The sequence below is a fragment of the Hemicordylus capensis genome, chromosome 4, assembly GCF_027244095.1.
Source record: "Hemicordylus capensis ecotype Gifberg chromosome 4, rHemCap1.1.pri, whole genome shotgun sequence".
NCBI classification, from domain to species: Eukaryota; Metazoa; Chordata; class Lepidosauria; order Squamata; family Cordylidae; genus Hemicordylus; species Hemicordylus capensis.
The window spans coordinates 272638919-272659111 of NC_069660.1; the positions used below are offsets into that span (position 1 = coordinate 272638919).

The following is a 20193-nucleotide window of genomic DNA, read 5'->3' on the forward strand; positions in this document are numbered from 1 at the left end:
ATGCTTTCAGGCCTTATTGATGCTGTTCAATAAAAGCTGCAACTCCATTCGCTGTGTGTCTGTTCTTATGATGTTAGGCACACTGCCTGCTTTACTCACCTCAGATGTCTAGATGGGCCATGTACAGTGGAAAGGATATCAATGAGTTCACCATTACTGCTACAACCTCCAACAGGCACAAGGATGATGGGGTGATCCAGAGTTAGATGCACTCCTGACCTTCCTGCCTATTCCATTTACTACTGGTATAACATCGTGACTAAGAGACTGAACTGCAAATGCAGACTTCTCCAGTTCTCTCTTGCTTCCACCATGAACTCACTAGGTCAATGATCTTCACTATTCTTTTAGTTGGTAACCACTTTAGCAAAAAACTTTCAGTGTGAGAGCCATTTTCCACCGCATTGATCTCCGTGCAGTGCCACACTTTTTCTAGGGTCATTGGTGGGAGAAGGCTTTAAAATAAACAGAGCCCAGTTCCATTTTGGAAGGTGCACCCCATAGTGTTCTGTGGGGAATGCACTGGGAAGGCCTACGCTTCTCAGTGCTCCATGTGCACCTTCCAAGATGGCATTGGGATTTGAGAAGGCTCTGCTTCTCTTAAAGGAGCCTCACCAGTACTGGAAAAAGCCCAGCACTGTGTGGTGAGTATGGTTGCCTCTGCAGAATACCAGGGGAGCTGTGCTATTTGGCTTCAGCTGAAGCTTTGCACAGGCCTCATACACAATTAGTCAGGGAGCTGCACTTAGGTTGTATGGGAGTCACTACTTTCTTCTGAGTCTTGCAAAGAAGAGCACTGCACTAGGTGGTCTTAGGTAAGCCACTTCCTCTCAGCATCAGTTCCTCAGCTGTAATATGAGGTTAGTACTTCTTCCCTTACAGCATGTTGGGATACATACTTTGTTCTGTGCCCATTCAGAAAGTGTGATACAGATGCTAGGTTGCAGTGCTGGTATACTTGTTATCCCTGCACTTGGGCTGGATTAAGTAGGTGGATGAAGAGGTTGAAAAAAATGTTGTCCTGCAACAACAAACAGGATAACAAAATATTGTCCTGGGACAGATGAACACTGAAAATAAACTTGTTGAGGGGAGGGGATGGCTGCATTGAAAGGGATTGGACAAAATAAAAGGCGAACTGGTGCAGGGATGAGTTAGATGTTACCTGAGTAAGGGTATTAGCGGCAGCCCATGTTCCATGAACGTTGGTTATCACGCTGCTTTCCCAGGTACATACATACATGTGTCCTTCTTCTTTCCTTTAGAGACCATAGACAGGACTCTCTTGCTTAACCTAGCTATGCCAGTAAGCCACAGCACTACATTCGGTACTGGGATTTGTGGCTGGATGTTCTGCCATCTTGGTTGAGGGAGGGGAAGAAAGGGGGCATGTGTTGGGCTTGAGTCCAAAGATACTACAAATGCCCTGTCATAGCTCTTCCTTTTGACTGTACTTGTGAGGTTACAATGTCCTCTTTTGCAGTGGGGGGCATGGGTCTAGGTTCTAGTCTTGCATTATATACCCTTTTGTCTGAATGTATTGTTGGTAGAATCCCCAAAGGTTAGGCTGTACCTGGGAGGCCAGATTCACATCTCCCTCTATTAACTTCTGTCTCTTATTTCCCTCGCATTATAGTTACCCACTGAGCTTTTGAAGATCAGTGGGTAACTCCACAGTATAGGTATAGGTAACTCCACAGTATACTGCTCCACAGTATAGGAGTTTGCCATTGTAGCCTCTGTTCTTCCTTGGATATTTGCCCACACCCCACTTTCTCCCCTGCAAAAGGTTGATGGTTTTAGTACAGAGAGCAACACAAATGTGCAGTGTGCCATGCTACAGAATTTGTCTGTGTGGAGACATGATTCTCAGCAAAGGAGTCATACCCTTCTCTTAGGTCTCCTCTGGCTTCTCCATGAAGTCAGTGGTGCTGTGGTACCTTTCTGGTTGCCTCTGGTTTCCATTTTGTGTGGACTGGATATATGTAATGGGTTGGGGTGATGTCTAGCTATGTTTGGCCATCGCTGCAATTGATGACATTCCTGTGCTATTCATACATTCTGTGTGCAATGCCAAGCTTGCTAGGTTGCAGTGAAGTTGCCAGAGACACTGTGGGAATGTCTGTTGGTGTTATGTCTACTTTGTTTCTACAACCCCTGGACTGTTGCCTCTGCTGCTGATTGAACCTAGGGTCATGACTATGCTATGTTGGTGTTAGACTGGGCAAAGAGGACCTGGCATTCTAGTACCACAATAGGAATATTCTGTGGGTGAGGAGAAGAGTTGGTGAGTCCTGGATATTTTCTGAATCTGACTAGGATGCTTTATGAATACATTTAAAGGCAACTTTTTGTCAGTTTATTCTTCACTCGCTGCATACAAATGTAGATAAACACAATGCTTTACTGCTACATGTATTCAGCAGTAGGTCCTTACACTGTCACTATGTCAAAGCTATTTTAAATATAGCTTAAATTTTATTTTAAAAATTGTAATGCAAAGATGAGTAGGTGGACAAAATATGTATTGGATAGACTGGTGTACAACATAGAATGGGAGGAGACATCCCTTTCTCCTATGAATCCTTGACAAAGTGCCAAGGGCTGCTTTGCCAAAGGTATAGCATTTCATTTATTTCTTCAAGCTCAATAGCGGTTATTGGTAACATGTGTTTGTATGGTGTTGGTTCAGAAGGATTAAAAAAAAAAAAAAATCTGGCATAGGTCCAAGTAAGGTTGGTATGTGTTTAAAATAGTGTAAAGCCAATCAACCTTTTTAGTAACAAAGTTTTTTGAGGAGCAACTGATGAGGATTTCATTCCTTTGTAACATGTTGTATCACCTATGAAGGCACCAACAAACGTAATCTTGCTATTTTCTATTTTGTGGACTGCATCTTTCAGTTTTTCATACCAGTGTCACTGTCCAGTAATACTGGATTTTGACAATGTTGCATTTAGCAACTTTTTCTGTCTTTGCTCTAGGCAAGTGTGGCCCTGAAAACCTTTATTTATTTTGTCTGCCAAATTTCTTCCTCAACTGTCACTACTAATATTCTCATATGTGGTACACTGCATCCCTAAAGATCTAGAAAGTTGTAGTGGGAAGGCATGGGAGGAAGGCTGGCATTACGGGAGCAGAAGGGATTGCTTTGAATTGGCTCCTCAGCTCTTTTTCCTACTTCTCTTGCTATGCAATTGCTTCATGTTCCTTCCTGATCACTCTATTCAGTGCCATGATCTTGAGGTGATTTGACATCATAGATCTGTTACTCAGTTTTTCTTGAAAAAATAACTGGGTTTGAGTATGACGAATGAGGCAGCAGGACTGGGTATGAAGAACTCTAAGCAGTAGCCTTCTCATAAATGGATTTCTGTTTATTATATAGGCACTGTGTAGTTAAGGTGATGTCTAAAAACTATATTCCACCATTATAAGCCCTGAATATTCTTTCTGTCATGCATCCAAACCATACATCCAGTCTGCCTGAAGTGTGGCATGGGACAACAAAGTCGCAAGCACCACCCCCTGTCCACATTTCTTGCAGTTCTGTTGAAAAGTGATGAAAATTCCCCTTCTTGTTGACCTATATTCACCAAGTACTATTTTTCCTGTTGCCTCTTTGTGTCCAAAATTTCAAGTTCATGGTACATTGTGTTGGTGTGTTTCCGTTTTTTGGCCTTCTGCAAGAAGACCACTTAGAGGTTGCCCCGCCTCTCAGGAAAACGTTGTGGCAAGGGGATGATCAGACTCCATCTAATGGCCAAGGAATGAGAAGCTGCAAGGAACTCCACCTGCCCACCCCCAAGAAAGAACACTCTGCCCTTCAGTTGACTGGTGGCAGCAGAAATAAAGGAAAGCAATTTCATGGGAGAAAAGCCATTGAATATTTATTGAGTTATTTGTCTTTGAAATTCCCATTATAACAGGGTAATCAACTGAGAGTAGACATCAAGACACATATCAAATGGTCTGATTGATTCTTCCTAATCACATTCTTTTCCTTTGGTAAAGAAGAATGTTTCCTGACTTCTTACTTAGCTGTGTGGACCAACTGAGCCACCATAGCAAGCTGAGCTTTCTGTCTAACTTGACTTTTGTTCAGAGTAGAGAATGCTGGCTTGCTGAGCTGCCTAGCCGTATGATATTTTGCATATGTACTCCTGAATCAGTTGTTGAGGGATGGAAGTTAAGAGTGTGGAGAGATCTGTGTAAAAAATGGGATGAATAACGGGAAAATCTTTTTAAAAGGTTTTAAAGAGGAGAGGAGGAGAAGGGATAATGGAACAATCCTGGGATAAAAATGGAGGGGAATCATGAAAAATAAAATAAAATAAAAAAGTGAGGTGGAGGTGAAAAGATCGTTATTCAGAATGGAACAGGGAAAAATAATGGAAAGATAATTTTAGAAATGGGGAAGAGGAACTCATTGGAAAGATTCTTCTAAAAAAACAGGATAAAATAGTAGAACAATCCCTGTTAAAATGATGGTAATAAATCCACCTCTCCACTGAGCAGAAGACACAGTGTATTCATCTACCTCTGATGTTAACTACAAGGGATGGAATGTGCTATTTTTTAAAAAAATGCCTGTAACCCCTCCTTCTAAGTAGAGATGTGCACAGAACCATGGTGGGGCGGTTCAGAGGTGGTGGGGGTGGCACTTTAAGAGCGGGGGAGGGTGCACTTACCCCTCCCGCTGCTTTCGCCCCGCCAGCGTCCTTTGTTAAGAAAGCTGACAGGTGGCAGCGTACCTCCCTGCCACCCTGTTGCCCCCATTGGCCAGATATGGCTGGAAGTCCCCAACGCGTTTCAACTTGAAACAAGCCATTTTGAATGTTTCGAGCTTGAAACAGAACATCATTTAAATAAAGGACCTGTTTCGAGCTTGGAACAGAATCACCTCCATTTCAATTGAAACTTTTCAACATTCTGAGTGCCATTTTGGAGGTCTGTTTTTCCCTTGCTGATTGGTTTTCTGGCACTGGCTTCCGATTGGCTTGCAATCTCCTTGCTTCTTGGTTGGCTTATCATCCAAATCAAGTTGGATGTCATGGGCAACTGTACCCCCATTGGCTGTAGGGGAGGAGGGAGGGTGGAACACAAAAGGGGGGAATTTCAAATTCAATTTGTTCAAAGGGACTGGGAGACAGAGAGAGAGAAAGCGCCTTTATACTTCTTCAATAGAGGAGGAAGTATCCTTGAAGAAGAGGATACATCAGATCTGGAGGAAGAAAAGTTTGATTCTTTGGTTTTCTTTGCTCAGCACCGAGTATAATATCCTGTGCTATTGCAGTGGGAAAATGCTTGACTAACAAGCAGAAGGTTGCTGTTTCAAATCCCTGCTGGTACTGTATTGGGCAGCAACGATATAGGAAGATGCTGAAAGGCATCATCTCATACTGTGCCGGCAGAAGCAATGGTAAACCCCTCCTGTATTCTACCAAAGAAAACCACAGGGCTCTGTGGGTGCCGGCAGTTGAAATAGACTTGACAGCACACTTTATCTTTATTGCTGCTATGATTATTTGGTTTTGCTGGATCTCAGATTGACAAAGGCAGAACTTGGGTGCCTACATTCTTTGAGTTGTACTTTGTTTTATTTCTGAGATAATGTTGTAATGTGAAATGGACAGTGGCAGCTGTGTTTGGTTTGTGTGTGCAATATGTCTTGGTGATTGCTGTGATCCTCTCCATGTCTGGCCTTGAGGCTAACTTGTGTGTCTGCTATGCAGTCTACTTTACAAGATGTACTCAGTCAAAATGTGGCTGACGTTGCTCTAGTGGAACTTATGGCTGTGCTTGTTGCTAAGTAAGAGTGCTGCTATGCACCCTTATTAGGGAGTTACATTACTCTCTAGTTTCAATACTAGGGAGTAACGTAAGAAATCATAAGTGTGAGAGAGAGCAACTTGTGCCAGTGATGTTACTGCAGCACAAACACTGTGGCTGGCAGTGGATTCTGGGTCAGTGATGCTTTTTTGACCATTTTTTGACTGTGTTTGAGATGTGTGTTCTGTGTTGGGAGGGACAGATTCCCTTTTACTGTGTGCTTCTGAACTGTTTTTCAAGGCAGAGTTGCAAAATGCATTGCAAATTACAATGCAAAATGTGTGCATGCACTCTGTGAGTGAAGCTTGTTCTGGCCATAGGGAACAATGGGGAACTCTAAACACCCCATTGTTCCCCAAGGGTAGCTTCTAGGGACACTAAAGTGGGTTGGGTGATAGGGCATGATGGGTTCTACCTACTACCCAACCTACAAAAGAAATGGGCAAGCTGGTGATTTGTAACCTTTCCCCCAAATCCCCATAGGATCCTTTGTGGGGTTGGGGGGAAGTTTAAAATTTTTGTTTAAAAATCGCTTACTTGCCCATTTCTTTTGTGGGTTGGTGGAAGGTAGCACCTATCATGCCCTACCATCCAACCAGCTTTGGTGTCCCTAGAAGCTACCCTTGGGGAACAATGGGGTGTTTTGAGTTTCCCCATTGTTCCCTATGGCTGAAACACTTGAAACATTTTGAGTTGTTCTGTTGAAACAACTGCTGTTTGGATGGAACGTTTCCGCCATTTTGTGTTTCATTTTGAGTTCAAAACAGAAGGGCAAAATCCGTGTATCATCCCTAGTAGATAAAAACCATGAAGCAGTTGTGGTTTAAAGGAGAGAAATATTCTCTACTAGCTGGGCCAGGCACAGAGCATCTGCACCTCTAGTTGCCGCAGCCGTTTTCTCTTCCCCGCCCCTGCTTATTTTCCTGGCCAGCCAGCTACCCGGCCGCCTTGGCCCGCCAACCTGCCACCTCCACCGGCTGGTCCTCATTCCTGCCAGCCTCTGTGTCTTATCGCCTGCCTGGCCGCACTTCCTCCAGCCGGTGGGCTCGCCTCCTCCTCTGGACCGCCGCTTCCTCCTGCTGGCAGATGTGATTTTTCTCGCCGGCTGGCTGGCGGGCCCACCACCTCCTCCAGCCCCGCCGCTCAGTGTTTCTTTATTATTATTTGTTTAAAATATTTATACCCCACCCCTCCAGTGCACTACTGCTCGGGGGAGCTCACAACAATAAGATCGATACAAGATACAATAAAAGTAATAAAATTAACTAAATTAAACAAAAAAGTTGTCAGATTAATAAAAACCACAATCATTATTAGGTTCAAATGAAAGGTTGTTTTAAAAGCGAAAAACTGAGAAGTATAATAAGCTAAAGAACCTACCAGATAGAACAAAAATAAATGGAGCATTAAAAAGCCTCCTTAAAAAGGTGTGTTTTAAGATGTTCCTTCTAAGGTGTGCGCACATGTGCATGCTCACAAGTTTTTAAATGTCTGCTCAGTTAATTTTATTTCCTGCTCAGGCTGAATCAAGAAGGCCCCATTCCAAATGCACATGCTCACACACTGCCTTGATACTGCTGCCCAGAATAAAACTCATTCCGCACACAGATGACAAAAATTAGAGGGAACACTGCTGCCACTTCCTCCTGCCGGCCAGCTGTGTTTTTTCTTGCTGGCCAGCCAGCGGGCCGCCACCTCCTCTAGCCGGCTGCCGGCCGCCATCACTGTTTTCTCCCTCATCCCCAGCCCTAATCCCCCAGCAGCTGCTCGTAAACTCTTGAGGGAGCTGCCACGCATGGGTTTAGCCACTGGCACGGCTAGGGGAATTATATATAAAGATTCTTCTTCAACAGAAGAAACTCTGAAGCTGTTTCCTCTGTTGACATCTTTTACAGTGTAATACTCTGTGTCTTTGTTTCCATGCTGTCTATAGACACCAGTAAGTAGTAGTACCTTTGTACCTGCAATGTTCTATCTGTATGCTCAGAGTCTGTGCTCTCTGTTGATGGCTTTTAATGTATATTATTTTGTGAACAGAGAAATAAAGATACAGATAAATGTGATTAACATGGCACAACTTTATTAATGTTGACAACAATAATAATTTTTTTTAAAAAAATCCATAAGCTTAGCAACCTAATACCAGTGTAGTGGATGTACCAATAATGTCTTTTTAAAAACTGTGCCTACTAGTAGAGATCTTCAAGTGCATCTCTAGCAAGTGATTGGAGAAGCAGCCCTGTTGAATTTCTGCCTGAAGACATCCCTTCCCTGCTCATTGTTGAGCTGAAAGATCAAAGCAGAGTGCAGCTGCGTAGAGCATAATTTGTAAATCCAGCATAATATATGCGAGTGTATGAAGTTTTTACTGCTTGCATGTTATGGAAGTTTAGTTGACGGGCTTTATTTGCAATTTACACTCTTTAGAGCATGTGCGACTGCTCTCGGTGTGGGGTGGTTGGCTTAGGCAAGGCTTGCTCTTTGCCATGCTGAGATATCGCAAGAGGGCAACACCAGGGGGTATTGGTATTGGCCTTCCAGAACAGACATCAGACATAGGGGCCTTTCACACAATTGGTCAGACAGGTGTGGGGAGGGCAGGATTAAGCCTACCTTCCCCGCAGATGATCCTGCACTGGTCCCAGCCTCATCACCTTTAAAGCTAAAGGAGGAAAGAGTGAATCACGTCCAGTTGCAGGAGAGTGACAGCAGGAAAGGGGCATGCCTTCATCTCTTCCTTGTGAACTTCCCAGAAGCATCTGGTGGGCCACTTTGGGAACCAGGATGCTGGACAAGATAGGCCTTTGGCATGATGCAGCAAAGCTGTTCTTACATAAGTTGCAGCCCCATTTATCACAAGGCTACCATCAAGAGATGGGAGTGCAGTCTTGAGCTGTCTCTTTTGCCTTGGCCAGAAGGGGTAGATTTACATTTTAGCATGCAACTTGCTAGATTAGCTTCTAATCTAATGTTAGATTAGCTTCTAATATCGTGAATTTTATTTGTTTTTATTCTGTTTTACATGTATGTTTTAACTTTGTACACTACCTAGAGATGCATATATCAGGCAGTATAGAAACAAATAAGTAACATTAGAAGGACTATGGACTCTCCATGGAGCAGTACTAATGCTGCAGGTAACCTCACTAAGCAGCTATTTTCAGGCCTGTTTATTAAGAGTAACAAATGTTTTCACTATATAGAAAACATTATTTTCAGGAAGTGACCAATAATTGTGGATTTCAGCTTAATGAGGTGTTATTTGACACAGGTACTGAAAATGGACAGATCATATTTACTTCAATAGTAGTCATGATGACAAGTTTGTGGGTTTTTAAAAATCAGGGCAAAGATATTGAGGGCTGATACCACAAGATCTTAAATCCTACAAGATTACTATGAGCATACATACTCTGTGTCTCAAAGGCACTGGAAGATTATGTCCTACTAGACATCTGAGCTTAGACCTAAACTTATGGTTCATAGGTTGTTGGACCAAATACTCAAAACAACAGATTGTTGAGATATCACAACACAACCTGACCTATATTTTCAATCTATCTCATGAATTTCTGCGGATCTTCTTAAACATTCAGTTCTGTTCTCAAATGTTGATCTCAAGTTAGTAGACAGATTTTAGAATTTGGCCATGTTTGCTTTACACAATGTAACATCTGTAAGTACAGCAAGATGGCAGTATATTTAATTCTGACACTTCTGGTTTTATTTATCCTACCCTTCTTCAGACACCTGAGCTTAGACCTAATGCATCACTTTTACAATGGTAAAGGCCAGCTATAAAGCTTCCAAGTATCACTGTGTCTAGAAGGCTGATAATGGCAGTTCATATTTTTATCAGACTGATAATGTGTTATTAATTAATTTTTTTAAAGTATTAGTCCTACCAGATTCCTATGTTTTGTCCAAGGTCTGAAATTTTATGAGAACCAGACTTTACATTCCTCTCTTGTTAGACAGTATTATTTTCAGAGATGTTAACCTGTTAGTGATTAGCCAAGATTGGTGTCTTGAATGCTTGCGGTATCAGAAAGCCTTCCCCTGGGGACTTTTACAATCCAAGGAGAATTTCCACATTTGCACTTAGATAAGATGTTCTAACCCCTGTCTTTTTTTTTTCTTTTTTTTTTAAATTAAGGATCAAGTCAGACAATGGGAGTTTTCCTACAGTCAAGTCAGTAGTTTTATTTGGTACCAATTAATTATTCTCATGAATATAACAAAAGTTAAATTGACTAAGTTAAGCAGAAGTTTCCAAAAGTGTTTTTGTTGTTCACGATAGTATTTGTTGGCCTTGTGCCTCTGTCAGCCATGCTCATAAAACTGTAGTAACAAAAGTTTTTATAACTGGAACAGATGCAGCTAGGCCAGTCGACGTTGACCTGTCTCATAGGATGAAGTGAATTATGACTGTTTCCTGTTTTTTTCCCTGGCTACAACTGGAGATAGTAGAATTGATGGTTGGATTGTGATCGGGTAAATGGAAAATCTGGAACTCTTTTTTTCCTGGGGCAATAGCCAAGCTGCCTTAGGCTTTTCTGGAGCATGTTGGGAAGACTTAAGGCCCGTGAAAGTCTACCTTTTTCTTTCCCCCCTTTTTGAGTAAGAATCGTGGCACCCACCAGCAAGAGCCAGGCACAAAAATGCTAGCATGGGGTTGGGGTAGAGGAGAGGAGTGCCAGTCACAATTATCTGCTGTACCCCTTGATCCATACACTGAGTCCTCTACAAGTATAAATCCACAGTTAATGAAAATTATATCAGGTGCCAGCAAACAGGGAAAGAACTGCCCAGGACATCAGAGGATTCTGCCTGCTCTCCCTCCTGCAATCTCCATTACCATGCATATAAAAAAAAAGTTAAGGCAAGGAAGGGTGGGCCTATAGCTTAAATTCACCTTCCGTCTAGTGCAGCCCCCAGAAAAAAAACAGCCCATCTGCCAGATCGAAACTATCTAGGCCTGTGCCTATATAGTCACCTTCTGAGACCAGGCCTCTCCTTTCTCACTTCTACGCACAACTTCATGCATCAACATTTTATTTATTTATTTAGTTTTTAAATTGAAGCATAAATAAGATGCTAAACTTGTGTACAATAATATTATGACAGGAACTGTTGCCATCTGCTGTGACCCAGCCTGCAGTCTGGGTGGACAACTGCATTCATGATTGCTGAGGGATGAAAGTAGTGATTTACAGGCCGCATTTTCACACAACACAAAACCGCGGATCCAATAAACTCGTGGTTCTGCTCCTCCCGCTCTGTCGTCCAAATTCAGATGTAACGGACAACTCCTTCTCTGCAGTCAGTGAGACTGAAGAGAGGAGGGGGAACTGGCTGTGTGGGCTTCCTTCAAAACCCGCTCAACCAATCACAGCCGGAGTTGAAAGAGGTTGAAGGAGACACTTTGGTTGAAGGGGACACAGCCAGCGGTTTATCATTCGAATGCAACACAGGCTACGTCCAACCTCCAGTTGCAGTGGCAAAACTCACTATAACCTGGGGGTTCAGACTGGAATTACATTTCCACACATTGAGGCATAACACTTGTGGAACCTCTGGCCCATTCAACTGTGGTTCCATGTTACATGCAAATGAGGCCACAGTGTCAGAATAGGAGTAGGGTATCATTTTATTTTCTGCTCAGCTGTGAAGCACACTTGACTTCAGGCCAGCCACACTGTCGCAGCCTAACCAACATCACTGGGTTGTTGTGAGGATATAATGGAAGGAAGAACCATGTATACTATTCTGAGCTCCTTGGGAGAAGGGTGGGATAAAATTGTAATAAACATAAACAACAAGCGTGTTCCTTGTTATGCTGTGCATTATGTCTTATCTGGTGATTGCTGCTTCGTAGAAAGGGTGGCCTAGAGAGTAGACTGGCTACTGGACTGTGAAATGGACTATATATATATTTTTTTAAAAGATTAGACTAATTCAAAAGCTTGGAGGCTTCAGATTTGCCTTCTGTGTTGTGATTTCTTCTTCTTCAAATGATTGCATTAGTGGGGATTGCAGCGAGACATAGAAAAGCTGTAGGGCTTTTGGTTTGGAGGTGAATACGGTGGGAGTGGGAAGTTTTCAGTCATCTAGAGGAGAGAGATTATAATAAAATGAATGAGAGTCTTCAAGTTCTTTACAAGTGTTCCTACCAGGGAGCTTTTTTTACCTAATTGTTGGACAAATGCAAATATGTTTCCTCCTGTAAACTCCTCTTTTATTTGGAATATTCTTTCCACACTCTGTTATAATATGTGTATGAATAGCTTCAGCACTGCCAAAAGTAAAAAAAGCACACATACAGAGCAGGTATTTTAAGGAACAAAAAAGACGAAATTCTTACCAATCACCAGAGAGTAGGAATTACTTCTCTGTTCTGGTTACCCATGTGTTTGACAGTGGAAACAGGTCCAAATGGAGGCACTGTACAATTACAAAACAACACCCTTGGTCTTTGCTTTCTATAACAGGAAACACATTGTTTTCGGCTGAAGAGTATAGCTGAAGAATGGAAGCATGCATTTCTGAATCAGACGGTGAGCAATAGTAGGCACTTCTATTGATTTACCTGTCTGAGACGTATGAAGAATATTATACAAGTTATGGTAAACGGATTTATGTATTTCTTTGTTTTAATTTCTTGAACACAAGTATCTGAAAAGCAAAATGGTAAACCACTGTGGTCTGATGCGGGTGTGTGTGTTTTGGTTTTTTTGCATTTGGACTTTGTACGTGCTTTATTTTGAAATGTTTTAGAGCATAGCTGTACACAGGTTAGAAACTGTAGTGGCAATTAACAATGCAAACATAGTTGATGGCTTATATGCTTAAAAAGATCCTCAAGCCAATCAATTTTTGTTGTTAATGTTGCCTAGATTGTCTGTTAGATGGAATATCTTGATCATCCTTTTTCCTTTTCTTGCTATTTTTTTGGCAGAAATGGGCTCATGATCTATGTTTGTATGCCGCTTGGGGCCTGGTGATGAGCCATTAAATAAAATGATCTGTCCCTAGGTCCAACATTTGGTTGGATGCCAAACAGTAATCTAGTACAATTAATTATCAAAGATTTGAGCACTCCATTATTCTAGGAGATCTGACTGCAGCCACCTGGAAGAGCAGAGAGCTCAAGAGACTATAACTGATCAAAACCTTATTTTTGATTTTGGTGTGCTCTTGACATACTAGTTTGAATTTATGGGACAGATACCTATGGCTTTTTAAATGGCTTTTAAATTCTTATTTTCAGTTCTAGTGTGGTGCTCCATGACGAAAAATAATCATGTGACCATGATGACACTATAAACTCACCTGTTCTTGAAAACATTGATACTGTCATGAACCAGTGAACTCATTACAATTGTGCTAGATCTTGAAGGGATAATATTTTTATAGCATATAATATGCTTATTATGCACTGTGCCAGTAAAATAATAAATATACCATCTGAATTGAGTAAAATGTTTAAGCTATTCTGAAACTGAATAAATTAGTTATCTTTTTAAAAAATTGAGGAACTGCTGTATAAAAACATTAAATGAATGAATATAGGCAAATTTAAAATGGTCTGGAACACTTTGAACATGTTTTAGCTAATAATAATAATAATAATAATAATAATAATAATAATAATAATTCGATTTCTATATTGCCCTTCCAAAAATGGCTCAAAAATTGTTTCTTTTTACATAGAAAAATAGTAAATAAATAAGATGGATCCCTGTCCCCAAAGAGCTCACAATCTAAAAGAAACATAAGATAGACACCAGCAACAGTCACTGGAAGTACTGTGCTGGGGGTCAATAGGGCCAGTTACTCTCCCCCTGCTAAATAAAGAGAATCACCATGGTAAAAGGTGCCTCTTTGCCAAGTTAGCAGGGGTTTATACCTATCCTTTAGGAATTCAGCATGAGATTCCTATGCATGAGTTTCAAAAATGAAAGTAAACATGATTTTTAAATTTGCACATCATTCTAAACACTAGCAAAAACATATAACAAAGCATCGATAAGTCGAGAACAGAGTATGTTCAGGAAATAACACAACAAGATTCAGTCCCGTAGTATGTCTGTTGAAACAATAATGACATATACAAATCTGGAGTGCTTATAAAGAGTGGTCAGGGAAAATAATCCAGAAGCAACAAACCACATATGGATCTTCTCCCCACATGATTATATCTGGAAAAGTTTAGTAATTTTGTATGGTGTCAATGAGACCTCTTGTTTGAGCTATTGAACATAAGTGTCTGAAAAGCGAAATGGTAAGCAGTCAGGGCTTGAGGATTGTGGTATTTGTTTGTTTGTTTTGCATGTGGACACTGTAAGCTATTTCTTTTGAAAGATTTTGGAACACAGCTGTTATAAAACATAGGTTTTAGGCAATATATAAATATGTCACACACACAGAGCAGTGAAAATGTAGCTAGTAGCCATATGTGGAACTGGAAATCATGAATATCAACCAAAATAATTGGAGAATTAAATAACTGATGCAAGCCACTTGGATGTTGTGCAGTTTCTACAAAAGACATTAAGTCAGCTGTCCATCGGAAGGTCTGTATGGAAGCAGCAGCTCTGATCTCATTTACCAGAAATTACTATTTGCTCTGCACCCATCTGGGTATAGGGTGGTTGGCTTAGGGAGCGTTTGCTCTTTGCCATGCTGAGAAATTGCAAGAAGGCAACACCAGGGGGTATTGGTACTGGCCTTCCAAAAGAGATCAGACATTGGGTCCTTTCACACAATCGGGCAGGTGGGGGGGGGCAGGGTTAAGCCTACCTTCCTCGCAGATGATCCCGGACTGGCCCCAGCCACACCACGCCGCTGTGCACATGATCGTTGTGGCAGCAACTGGCACAGCAATCTAGAGGTCGAGGGAATTCCCACAATGCACCACATGATGGGTGCAGTGCATTGGGGGATTCCCCTGGGGGATGGGTGCTCTAGCACCAATCTCTGTGTCAGCGTGGGTTGCAAGCAGCCCATGTTGACACACAATCCTGGAGCCATGGCAGCACCAGAATCCTCGTGGATCCTGGCAGTTTTCACACACAGACAAACCCAGGCTTGGCTACCTAAGCCTAGGCTTGGCTATTTGTGAGAGCAGCTTCAAAGTGTGAGGGAGTCTGTGGGTTTGCTTGGCACACAGGATCTACATGGGAAGCCCACCCAAGCACTTACTGTACACAGTTTTTCTCATATATGTCTGTGTGCTGCCTTGAAGACCCCCTTCCCATTGGGAGGGGCTGAGTGGCTGAACACATGCCTTATTAAGTTTAATCCCTGCTATCTCAGTTAGGGCTGAAAACACTTAATGACCTTGGGCAGCCACTACCCATCAGCATAGACATAGGAGTTGCCTTATACTGAGTCAGACCAATGTCCATCTAGCTCAGTATTGTCTACAAAGACTAGCAGTGGCTTCTCCAAGGTTGAAGTCAGGAATCTCTCTCAGCCCCATCTTTATTTATTTATTTAACATATTTCTATACTGATCAAAACTAGCATCTCTGGGCGGTTTACAATTAAAATCATTAACATTAAAATCATTTAAAATCTAACATTAAAAATATTAAAACTATAAATCTAACTAAAAGCCTGAGTGAATAAATGTGTCTTCAGTGCCTTTTTAAAAGATGCCAGAGATAGGAAGGGTCTTATTTCAACAGGTGGTGCATTCCAAAGTCCAGGGGTAGCAACAGAGAAGGCCCGTTCCCAAGTAGACACCAGATGAGTTAGCAGCAACAGCAGACAAATCTCTCCAGATGATCTTAAGAGGCAGCGGGGCTCATGGTGAAGAAGACGTTCTTTTAAATACCCATGGCCTAAGCTGTTTAGGGCTTTATAGGTAATAATAACCATCACCTTGTATTTTGCCCGGAAATGTATCAGCAGCCAGTGTAGTTCTTTCAACACACGAGTAATATGGTCTCTCCTAGATGACCCAGAGACCAAACTGGCTGACGCATTCTGGACCAACTGCAGTTTCCGGACTATGTACAAAGGCAACCTCACATTGAATGCATTGCAGTAATCCAGCCTAGAGGTTACCAGCATATGTACTAGGGATGTGCACGAAGATCTTCGGTGCCGATGGGGGGTAGCACTTTAAGGGCGGGGGAGGGTATAATCACCCCTCCCGCCGCATTTCCCCCGCCGGCGCGCTGTCATTTTGAAGCCCCTCGGCGCGGCAGCATTCCTCCCTGCCGCCCTGTTTCCCCTGTCGGCCGGAAGTGGCTGGAAGTCGCGAGCGTGCGTGCGCCTGTCGTGCGCACGTGCCCTTCTGCCATGTGCGCGCGCATGCACAGCAGGCGCACGTGCGCTCGTGACTTCCAGCCACTTCCGGCCGATGGGGGAAACGGGGTGGCAGGGTGGAACGCTGCCACCCCGAGGGGCTTCAAAATGACAGCGCGCCGGCGGGGGAAATGCGGTGGGAGGGGTGATTACACCCTCCCCTGCCCTTAAAGTGCTACCCACCATCGGCACCGAAGATCTTCGTGCACATCCCTAGTACATATGCTGGTAACCTCTAGGCAGGATTACTGCAATGCATTCAATGTGAGGTTGCCTTTGTACATAGTCCGGAAACTGCAGTTGGTCCAGAATGCGTCAGCCAGTTTGGTCTCTGGGTCATCTAGGAGAGACCATATTACTCGTGTGTTGAAAGAACTACACTGGCTGCTGATACATTTCCGGGCAAAATACAAGGTGATGGTTATTATTACCTATAAAGCCCTAAACAGCTTGGTGGGGGAAATGCGGCAGGAGGGGTGAGTACACCCTCCCCCGCCCTTAAAGTGCTACCCCCGTCGGTGTTGCAGCGCCGAAACTGCCCCCAGCGCCGAAACGTTTCGGAGGCCTTCATAATGGCCTCCGAAATGTTTCGGGCACAAGCCTAATATATACCACCGCTTTGAGGTCACTCATCTCAAGAAACAGATGCAGCTGGTGTATCAGCCGAAAGTGATAAAAAGCACCTCTGGCCACCACCTCAGCCTGGAACACCAGAGAGAGGTTCAGATCCAGAAGCAGCCCCAGACTGCATAGCTGTTCTTTCCGGGGAAGCGTGACCTAATCTAGAACCAGCAGATCAAAATAGTCTCCTGAGTTCTGACCTCCCACAATAAGTACCTCCATCTTATATGGATTCAGCCTCAGTTTTTTATCCCTCATCCAGCCCATCACTGCCTCCAGGCAGGCATTTAGAGAGGTTATGCGTTCTCCTGATGATGTTGACGTGGAGAAATAGATTTGGGTGTCAACAGCATATTGATAACACCCTGCACCAAATCTCCTGACGATCTCTCCCAGTGGTTTCATGTAGATGTTAAACAACATCAGAGACAATATGGAGCCCTGAGGGACATCATAGGAAAATTCAGATTTGGAAGAACAACAGTCTCCAAGGGACACCATCTGGAATCTGTCCATGAGGTAGGAGCGGAACCACTGCAAAGCAGTGCCTCCCATCCCCAATCCCCTCAGTCATTCCAGAAGGATACTATGGTCAATTGTATCGAAAGCTGCGAGAGATCCAAAAGGACTCCCATTCAAATGCCGACCAGGGTGGATCCTCCTTAACAAAGGGGACAATTCATACTTGCTACCACAAGACCAGCTGTCCTTCCTCCCTTACTGACTATCTATGGTTGATGGTCTAACTATGTATGACATCTTCCTATGTTTCTGAAGAGTGGAAAGTTGGATATAGATCTGTTACATAAATACTATTCTACCTGCTATTTTAACTTTTATTTAGCAATAATACTGTGATAAAGCTATACAGAACACAGACACAGCATGGTATCTGCCTGAAGGGTGTGCAATTAAAGTAGCAAATTGATGTATTTTACCATTACAAATTTTTAAAAGAAATTATGATGAAGTACTTCTCTGTTGTGTAGGGGTGGGGTGGAGAGACAGAGATTTCTTTTTTTAAAAAACCTGTCAGGTAAAGGACCTAGTACTGTGGCCTGTTAAAGTCTGGAAAACTATTTAGTGAAGCACAGTGTAAGTTTGTATTCTTTTTTTAACCTTGACTATCCAAGGTAATCAAAAGGTTTAAGGAATGACTTTCCTATACCGAGACACAAGTGAATGTATGAGCCGATAGAGCGCTTTCACTTCTATATTTTTGTTATTCTTTTCAAGTAAAAATAAAAAAAGAGAGGCATGAATCTGAGTTGTTGTTGTTTTTGTTGTTTTTTGGCGGGGGGCAATACTGTAGAGAGAGCTTGACAAATGTTCTTTTGATTTAGGAGCCAGCCCAAAAATTTAGGAGCCAGGCAAAGGACAAAGTCCAAAATCACTGGACTTTGTGGAGGGGGCAGTTAAATGGATTTCACTTTGTCCTGTTTACAAGTAATATACCTGGAAGAGAATTGGGGCTTCCTGGGACAAATAAAGATTTTATTAAATAACTTTGCCTCTGAGTATTCTAGTTAATATCCCAGTTAAATTTCTAGGTGCCATGGCTCTCTGACACCTGGGATTTGTCAACCCCTGTCATGGAGGTAATGTCAGCATAAAGTACACCAAGGACTGATTTAGCTAAATAAAAGGCATTGCAATAGAACATAAGAACAGCCCTGCTGGATCAGGCCCAAGGCCTATCAGCTCCAGCATCCTGTTTCCCACAGTGACCCACCAGATGTCTCTGAGAAGCCCACAGGCAAGAGATGAGGGCATGCCCTCTCTCTTACTGTTGCCCCCTTGCAACAGTAAGGGAGCAACAAGGTATTTAGAGGCATCCTGCCTCTGAGGCTGGAGGTGGTCCATAACCACCAACTATTAGCCATTGATAGACCTATCCTCCATAAATTTGTCCAAGCCCCTTTTAAAGCCATCCAAGCTAGTGGCCATCACCACTTCCCATGGCAGAGAATTCCATCAATTAAATAAACATTGTGTGAAAAAGTACTTCCTTTTGTCAGTCCTAAATTTACTGGCCTTCAGTTTCACGGGATGACCCTTGCTTCTAGTGTTGTGAGAGAGGGAGAAAAATTTATTTTTGTTCACTATCTCTTCTGTGCATAGTTTATACACCTCTATCATGTTTTTGATTTTTGTGTAGTCATCTTTAGAAATACAATAGTTATTGTGAAATTTTAAACTTTAGTCCTGTGCTGGTGGGTTGTTTAAGCTTCCTTAACTTGAGTGAGATTTTAGTAGCCTAGCATGCAGGATTGCAACCTTGGGCTGCTTTGCCACCAGTGTATCCATTTGAAGATGGATCCTTCCAGCCTAGGTCCTTACCAGTGTCTGAACCATGACTGAGAATTGCTTTAAGCATCATTTCATATCATTGCACTGACTCAATGAATGTAAATATTCAGACCAGCCTTTAGTATATGTAGTCACTTGCATCTCTGTTGTCCTCAAATGGCTCTGCTTGAACTGCTTGAACCATAACAGCAAATGCTTGAACAGGGTGAGGGGGTCTAATAAATGCCTATGATATTCACACAACCACATTATACTCTAGAATCACAGTAAGTATAAGTTACTGTGGTTTGAGTTCTAGGAAGATACATTATCTTGTAATAAAGCATAGCTTTGTAAAGCCAGGCTGCACAACTTGGGCTTTCTTTCAGATGTTAAGGCTCTTCAGATGAGCAACCCATCCCAGGTTTGGGCAACCCAGCCTGGTCTTGGCTGCTTTTGTGCACTGCCGGTGCAATGATATGATCAGTGCAATGATATGATCAAGCCCTATCCCTCCTTTGGAGTGCATATTTGTTGGATGCTGGGTGCCAAGCATTATTATTGTATTGGTTTCAGGAAGTTACAATATGTGTAAGGGGGGAAATTGAGCTAGCCAATAAAATCTGTCTTGTGTATTATGCAAGTTTCATGGATATTATAATTTTCGCCTTCTCCTTATGCCTGATCAGAATCTTTGCAGAGCTTTTTAGGGTTTGAAAGCTTACACTTTCTCACCAACAGAATCTGTCTCAGTAGCACACATCCCACCTTCTTTGTGCCTAATATAGTACCATCCATCTGGTTAGGGTGGCGATAGTTGTATAGCAGATTGCAGCAAAAGATTTTATTTGAAGAAACACAGGCTTCTACTGTTGTTTACTTAGGAAAAATTATACTAGCACCTAAGCATGGATGAGGGTCCATCCCCTAATGTCCCACTGCATACTAGCAATGGGAGACAAAGTGAGAATATATGATTCAATAATGTGCCCTAACCCTTCAGGATGGTTGGCAGTTCAACATTTTTGCACACATGAGTTTGCAAACAGTATTTCAATATATTTTTTGTTGTGGAGTTTAGAGTTCTACTACTGTTTTAGTGATACAGTAGCTCTGTCTGTTTTGCCATCTGGA

The 20193-nt window shown here is 42.5% G+C and overlaps 1 protein-coding gene across 17 annotated transcripts in view; it reads left to right on the plus strand.

Moving 5' to 3' along the window:
• Window positions 1-20193, plus strand: part of ZFHX4 (zinc finger homeobox 4) — a 284051-nt gene that overhangs the window by 113120 nt on the left and 150738 nt on the right. For 15 of the 17 annotated variants that reach the window (XM_053249343.1, XM_053249353.1, XM_053249338.1 and 12 more), the window contains one exon: window positions 12324-12389. The exons of the other annotated variants lie outside the window; for them this stretch is intronic. In XM_053249343.1, coding sequence (XP_053105318.1) covers window positions 12324-12389 — 66 coding nt within the window. The remainder of the gene's footprint in view (window positions 1-12323; window positions 12390-20193) is intronic. 17 annotated transcript variants of the gene reach the window in all.